The sequence below is a fragment of the Sinocyclocheilus rhinocerous genome, unplaced genomic scaffold (genome assembly GCF_001515625.1).
Source record: "Sinocyclocheilus rhinocerous isolate Xijiao unplaced genomic scaffold, SAMN03320098_v1.1 scaffold161, whole genome shotgun sequence".
Lineage (NCBI taxonomy): Eukaryota > Metazoa > Chordata > Actinopteri > Cypriniformes > Cyprinidae > Sinocyclocheilus > Sinocyclocheilus rhinocerous.
Genome location: NW_015627226.1, coordinates 923505 through 931243, shown reverse-complemented (window position 1 = coordinate 931243; position 7739 = coordinate 923505). Strand labels below are relative to the sequence as shown.

Here is a 7739-nt window from a genome sequence, read left to right as displayed (position 1 = left end):
GAGCCGTGTGAGGGACGTTTTATTACGGATGCGCGCACTTTATTTCACGTCTTCTGAACTGTTGACAACCAACACCCGTTTTCCCCCATAGAAGGGAATAGGCTTGGAATAGCCAGGACAGTTTTAATATAACTCCGATTGGATTCGTCTGAAAGAAGAAAGCTCTTTTACTCTTACTCAAGTAGTTTTTTGGACAAGTACTTTTACTCTACTCGCACTACATTTTTTGGAAGGTAATGGTACTTTTACTTGAGTATATTTTTTCAGTACTCTTTCCACCACTGCATAAACCTAGGATGCTTTGAGGGTGAGTAAAACACAGACTAATTTTCATTTTTGGGTGAACTAACCCTTTAAGGGCACCTCAGTCATGGGTATTGAACATGGACAGTTCCCACCGGTACTGAGACTAGAACTTGCGACCTTCGATTACAAGTCTGACTCTCTAACCATTAGGCCACAACTGCCCCTATTTTACAGTAAAATAGTCAAAACATTTTATAGTAGAAGGCAGTTTTTTATTGCAATGTTACACAATATTAGTGTTTTTACTGTATATTTGATCAAATTCAGCTTTGGCGAGCATAAGAGACATCTTTCGAAAAATGTGAATTTTTTTTTAAACTAATAATACAATAATAATATAAAAATGTAGGATATATTTGCGGCGTTTTTAGGGTGTCTGATATATACTGTTAAAATAAATTTGTATGAAATTACTCATACTGTAATTTAAAGTTTAAGGTCATACCACCCACCCCTAGAGTGAATTAGTAACATCTGTACCTGTTCTGTTCTGTGATGTTTTGTTTTGATTCATCTTTATTCAGATGCTCCTCCTCCGACCTGGGAGCAGCTGGCGAAGGGGCTGGTGGGGGTAAAGACTGTGGTGCACGGCCTAGTGGACTTCATCCAGAACCACAGCAAAAAGGGTGCCGACACGCAGCAGCCTCCACAGCACAGCAAATACAAGACGTACATGTGCAGAGACATGAAACAGAAAGGAGGCTGTCCCAGAGGAGCTAGCTGCACCTTCGCCCATTCTCAGGAGGAGCTGGAAAAGTGAGTGCCCTTGTAACATCTTGCATATCTGGATAGTGTTAAACCAAAATTTCATTACACCAAATACACAAAATACTGTTCTTTTTAGCAGCATCATATGACCCCTTTAACAATCAGAATCTCATTTGCTGTTCGCTCTGCAGGTACCGTAAAATGAACAAACGTCTTGCTGCACGAGTGCCCTGCACCCCTGGCCTGCTGCCTGAGGAGGTGGTCCCACTGGAGCCTGGGCGAAAGGCCTCTACACTTACCAACGGGGCCCCTCTTCCCCAGCTCATCCCCAGAGGCACAGACCCCTCAACATATGACCTCTTACTCAAGCCCAAGATGGACGCCATTAGCCGGAGCGCTCCTGGGTCACCACCCGACACGTAAGCCTTTGCTTCTCAGTTTAACTTCTAGTTCCCTGCTTTTCTGTCAGTATCTGAATTGTTTTGACTGCAAGACCAACAGCAAAAGTGCTGAGATAGTGAGAAGTGCTTAATGGGTTTGGCTTTAACGGGAAGGAACAACGTAATTTAGCACCGACTCATTTCTGCCTCTTGTCTCTCTTAAGTTTGGATAAATCTAGCTTGGCCCTGACATCCCACCCTGTGCCTCACCCCAGGGCAGAGCACTTACCCATGCTCAAGCAGGTGTCAGTCATGCCCAGAGGTGCACCACAGATGTATCCACAACAGCAGCCCGAGCTCTTCTATCCAGAGCCCACCAGACCTCCTCCCTCAGGATCTCAGTATGATGCTCAGTATCCAACAGGTGATTGGATTTGCTCATATGGATGGTTTCTGGTTGTGAAAGTCTTCTGCTCTCAAGATTCTTGGAGCTCTTTAATGCCATCTAATACTGTGTCCTAACCAGGTCATTTAAAAAAAGGTGTAAAAGATGAATGCTGGGTATTGCCGACCAACCGATTTAAATAAACTAGGCTAATTTGTTAACATGTATGCTAAATAATTAACTTGAATATATCAGTTGATGTTTGTCTTAGCTTGGTGTTACTGAATAGCTGTAGATTTTTGTTGAGGGAATTAGGTCTATTTTTAATTTTCAGTTTAACTGCAGATTTATTATTTGTATTAACAGATAAAACAATAAAATGCTAAAAACTGAAAAGTGAATTCAGGCAATCGCAACATTATAATGTAAATAATGAATAATGGATATTCATTTAGAGATTTGCTTAAGGGGATAGTTCACCGAGAAAAAAAATGAATAAATTGCTGATAATTTACTCACCCTTAGGACAATCAAGATGTAAGTAACAGCATTTGACAGTGCAAGCGCAAATCTTCTTAATTGGCCTATTTTCTTTGCAGTGTGAAAGTAGATTAAAACAACTCTTGACGGCATGCAAACACTCGTGACAGTCTAAATCAATGTTTTGTCAGCCATTCATTCAAATCAAAATATTTATTACACCAATTTTTTTAACTGAATATTAGTCTTGGTGTGTCATAATGCTCATAACCTTTGTGTTCTTACAGGCAACCCCTACCCATACCAACCTCCACCGTATGTCCCTCCCCGCTATATACGTAATCCGCCTCCCCCAGGCGAGTCTGCAGTGCCACCTTACCCAGAGCCCTACCCGGGTTACATCCCAGATCGCCAATATCCAAGCCACCACTCTGGTCCCCCTTTCTCATCCCACACATATGCACCAGCCTCCCATTACAGTCGCAGACATGGACACTATCCTGTACCCCCACCTCAGTTTGCCCCGCCCAGAGACGACTTGGTCAGGATGAGCCCAGTTCCTCTGGACATTCCACCAGCCGCTATGCCTCCACCTCCAGCAGGGGCTGCAGGTTCTCTGTACCACCCCCAGGAAGCGTCATCCAGAGACAGATACCCACCGGAGGGGTACTATCCTCCTGGACCGCACCCCAGCCAAATGCGGTCCCACATAGGAGTGAGTTCTGTTCTACTTGAGGTTTTTGCATGCTAAACAGTAGTTCCCCTTGCTTGATATACATGCCTATAACATTTGTTGTTTACAAATAAGTTTTATTTAATGAACATGATTTTAGTATTATGTTTAGTGATCAAACAGGAATTGTGTGCGTTCAAAAAGAACAATAAGTTTCCAGGTGCGTAGAACAAAAGGGAGAAAGTTTTCGTCCAACAAGTCGCTGAATTAGTCCGCACACTGAAATTTTTTTTCCAATCAGACCAAAAAAGTTATAAAATAGTTTTTATTTTCCATATGCAAGGAGTGAAAAAAGTGGCAAAGTGTATTAAAAACAGACCAAAGAGCAGACGTTTCAGCCCATGCTTTCTTCAGTGCTCATAAGGCAAAAAAAAAAAGCAACAGCACACTTATATAGGCACAATTGCAAATTGTTGACAGCTGATCTTAATCAATGAGGGATAATTGTCATGCCAACAATTTCCCTTTACAAAAAAACATGCAAGATCCATCTCTTCATTTAATCCAGTCGGGTTTAATATTATGTTTAGTATAATATTTATTGCTATTTTTCCAACACATTGACTTTTTAATATAATTAATACAAAAAATATAACTTGAAGTTCTTAATAGCTTTTATTTGAATTTTTACAGCTTCCAAGAAAACAATATAGTAACGTATTATCATTATTATATGATGTATGGATGTGTGTGCGCGCTCAGGTCCTTTGAATAATGTTAGCAGATTTAAATTTTTTATTCTAGTAATGGATAAATAAATGCTGACATTAGGGATGGGTACCGAAACCCGGTATTTAATCGGTCCCCGGGGCTAAATTATGAAAAACCGGAGTATCGATAAGCTCTGACGTTAACGGTTCTGCTATCGGTACTGGAGAAATTAAGAAAACACACATACATTTATTATTGCTATAGATACATTGTCTTGCAAATTCTGTCTCACCAGAGTCGCCAGCTGTTTTTATATGCAATAATATTCAAACATTTGTCTATGATGCCTTTTTGCTATTCGCAACTCAGAAGCGAGATCGCGCTCGTGCGGAGGAGCTTCAGCACGCGCAACATGAAAGCCCTGCTTAATTATGATAGAGGAGAGAACTAAACATTCAAACGTCTGCTTTAGGCATGGGCCGGTATGAGATTCTGACGGTATGATAACCTTCGATAAAAATATCACGGTATTGCGATTACAGCTCTAAATGTCACACACACACACGCGCGCGGTCTCTCCGTACAACACTCAAACAGTGGCAATTTTATTTTATTTTTTTTTAATGCGTGATTTTGAACAGATGTAAACAATGGCAGGAGGCTTAAGTATAGACGTGATACCAGTTAAATTTAATTATTGTACTAAATCGCAGAAAAGTAGGCTACAGTACGTACTTTAGACTGCTATTACTCACTCTGTGAAGTAACGTGAGGGAGGAAACTAGTTGACGTTAGCTAGTTAATTAGCCATGTCATTTCAGAATATAAATATATATATATAAACAAAAAGTACCGATAAGAATACCGTTAAAGTACCGAATCGATAAGTAGTATCGGTAAGTGTAGTAATACCGTTAAAACCTTAACGATACCCATCCCTAGCTGACATTAACATTAAATGAAATTACTAGGATTAATAAATGCTTTAAAATAGGGCTGCAACAACTAATCGATAAAATCGATAATGAAAATAATAGACAACGAATGTCATTATCGATTAGTCGTGTATACCCGCCGCGCACAGAAAACTTCCGCCAGTCACGTCAAATTAAAGCAGTGAATAACGCATTTCTATGGACGAATGCATCTAAAAATAGCGGATGAATCAGAGTGAGCTGCTGCGGGAAAGATGCGTGATCCAAGCTGCCCGAAACATGAGAATGCTTTATTTTAAACTTCAAGCTAATGCATTAGTGTGATGTTTAACACGGCTTGCCCTGCCAGGCGCTTTGACAGATGCATGTGCTGTTTAATGTGTGAGATATGTTTCCTCAGCGCATAAACTGCATTTTACGGTAATATTTTTTTCTGTTAATGGTACATATTCTGGTGAATGTTTCTATTTTGCATGAAGGCTCGTCCTGACAGTCTGCGTTAAACTTCAGACTTCACTGAACGAGCGCAGAGGCGTGCATGTGCGTCAAACAGACAGAACACAGTAAAGAGGGAGAAAATAAGTATTCAGTGCAATAATATTAATTTTGCTGATATATTTGTTATTGGACGTTAAATTTAGGTTTAAAAGTCAACATGTAATTCAAGTATGTTATGATAGTAACTGTAAAGGGATAACAGAGTGTGATTGAATATAAATGTAAGATGTTTCTTACATTTACAGAATAAAGAAATGACAGTAAGCGGTTACTGTGTTCAGAGTGAATGTGTGTGTGTGTTCCAGCAGAACATTCCTCTTATCTGTTAACACGGAGTTTGTATTTTTCTTTACTATCTTCATCATTATTATTTCCATTTTTAATTTAGGGAATTAAACTGTCCTTTGTCTGTTTAAACTGTCCATTTAAACTGTGCTTTATAACTCTTTTACACATAATGTATAGCATAGAGATATATTCACCATACAGTATGTTTTCATAGCATTCAGTTGGTACATTTGTTTGAAGGACAGCATTGGGCAGGATGTGAAATAGTGTGTTTTGTCAATTTAAAAAAAAGAGGCTTTTTATACGATTAATCAAAAAAATAATCAGCCAAATTAGGGCTGGGCGATATAGCTAAAAATGTATCAACGATAGGGCTGCACGATAAATCGCATGCGATATTTAATGCGCATCTTGTCAGAAAGCCGGTTCTGTAATCAGCGGTAAATCTCCATCACGTGCGGGCTTTCACATTGAGCAGCATTAACTACACAGAGCCGGTGTTCACTGACGAGCTGCGCATAAAATCGTGCGAATATGAACGTGGTTTTGTTTCAAATGCAAATGTTTATTTTAAATTCGACTAATATTCATTCTTTATTCACAATCTCTTCATCACAGGCAGGCACAGCACTCATTTCAGCATGTGTTCGTATTTGTGTGTGCTGTCTGCGTCACTCATAGTACGTGCCTATATCGAGCAATTTTTCTATCGATATCGAAGGTGTAACGTCGATAAATATCGATACCGTTTTATCGCCCAGGCCTAGGCCAAATAATCGATTATCAAAATCTATATAGCAGCCCTACTTTAGAACTATCTTTTATTGTTAGTTAATTTGAACTAATGTTAACATATGGAAACATGCTGTAAATTTAGACCATTTTAAGAGCCAGTACCTCCCGTTTTTATATCAAGTCACTTGACTTGAGTACTTGTTGCATCTTAACCAACTCAAGTCAGTTTATCAATGTTAGTTCCCCAACCTGATTTATATGTTCTCCCCCAGCAGGACCCGTACAGCCGCTCTCAGCCCAGTCTGGATGACTTGCATCGCAGGCGCAAAGAGCTGCTTGTCCAGCTAGAGGAGAGAAAAGTCATCTCTCCTCCCCCCTTTGCTGCCTCCCCGACTCTCCCTACACACCCGTTCCCCAACGACTACCCTCGGGAGGTGAGTCCTGAACAACATCCTGCTGTCCTTCATGGATCATGAATATAGTGCTCAACATTGCTCTTTTTCATGTTTGAATTCTGAATGTCTGCAGTATTTGGAGGACGGCTCTAAAGCCTTTGGAAGTCGGGAGCCGGACTACGCTGGGCAGTATTCCCCCTGGTCATGTGACACCATAGGATCATACATTGGCTCCAAGGATGCTAAACCAAAAGATGTCAGTAGTGCTGTGGAGATGATGGCAAGTGATCTAGCTCATGCTTTGTGTTTCTGTACATCAGATAAGACTATCAATAACAGAGGTTTTATTTGTCGTTTCCTTCCTGTACTGTCCTACAACAGAATGCAGAGGGGAAAGTTCTCCGTGAACCTCCACTGGACACCCAGCGGCGCTCTGCAGAAGCCAAAGACGACGATCCCATCATTCCCTTTGGTCCTCTGCCCACAGTGTCTCCTTTTGGTGCCATTTCACGTACCTCTAAAACGGGTTACCAGACCACTGTGCCTGTACAGGCCATAGCATCCTCACAGGCCTCGGGCTCCAAACACATGACCATGACAGGTGACTGGACATCTTTATAATACCTAATACTTAGTCATAAATAGGAATAGGAACTTGCCTGAAAGGTGCCATTAATAATTCTTAGTACCTTTAGTACTTTCGTGATTTGTTATAACCGATTCATTTAAAAATCTGCTCATAATTTGTTAAAGGGGTGGTTGATTGCGATTTCACTTTTTTAATGTTAGTTAGTGTGTAATGTTGCTGTTTGATCATAAACAATATCTGCAAATTTACGAAGCTGAAAGTTCAATGCAAACGGAGATATCGTCTTTTAAAATTCTGGCAGTTTAATGCCTACAAAAACGACTGGTAAGGGACTACAACGAGTTACTTCCCAGGTCCGTTACGTCAAGAACCCAGAATTTTACATAAACCCTGCCTCCGGGAACACGCAGCAAAGGGGGCGAGGCGATGCTGCTGCTTTAGAGAAGAGGAAGAGAAAACTAGGGGTGCATGTAAAAATCTATATATATATGAATCGCGATTCTGTCTTCTAACGATTCTAATGGATTCACAAGTTTCAAAATTAATGTTCTAAAGCAGCGTTCTCATCCTGTTCCTGGCCTCGCCCTGCTCTGCACACGCTCTTTAATCTCTCTCTCTCTCTCTCTCTCTCTCTCATTCAGTGAACACACTTATTT

At 40.5% G+C, this 7739-nt stretch overlaps 1 protein-coding gene and 1 long non-coding RNA gene across 7 annotated transcripts in view; one reads left to right on the top strand and one right to left on the bottom strand.

Moving 5' to 3' along the window:
* rc3h1b (ring finger and CCCH-type domains 1b) overlaps window positions 1-7739 on the top strand; it is a 30745-nt gene that overhangs the window by 15879 nt on the left and 7127 nt on the right. For 3 of the 6 annotated variants that reach the window (XM_016530409.1, XM_016530383.1, XM_016530393.1), the window contains exons 8-14: window positions 831-1062; window positions 1206-1433; window positions 1619-1818; window positions 2547-2974; window positions 6372-6533; window positions 6628-6774; window positions 6876-7095. In XM_016530409.1, the coding sequence (XP_016385895.1) occupies window positions 831-1062; window positions 1206-1433; window positions 1619-1818; window positions 2547-2974; window positions 6372-6533; window positions 6628-6774; window positions 6876-7095 (1617 nt within the window). The remainder of the gene's footprint in view (window positions 1-830; window positions 1063-1205; window positions 1434-1618; window positions 1819-2546; window positions 2975-6371; window positions 6534-6627; window positions 6775-6875; window positions 7096-7739) is intronic. The other 3 variants (XM_016530423.1, XM_016530401.1, XM_016530418.1) reach the window with 3 other exon arrangements.
* Window positions 1-7739, bottom strand: part of LOC107722207 (uncharacterized) — a 17016-nt gene that overhangs the window by 4789 nt on the left and 4488 nt on the right. The window lies entirely within an intron of this gene.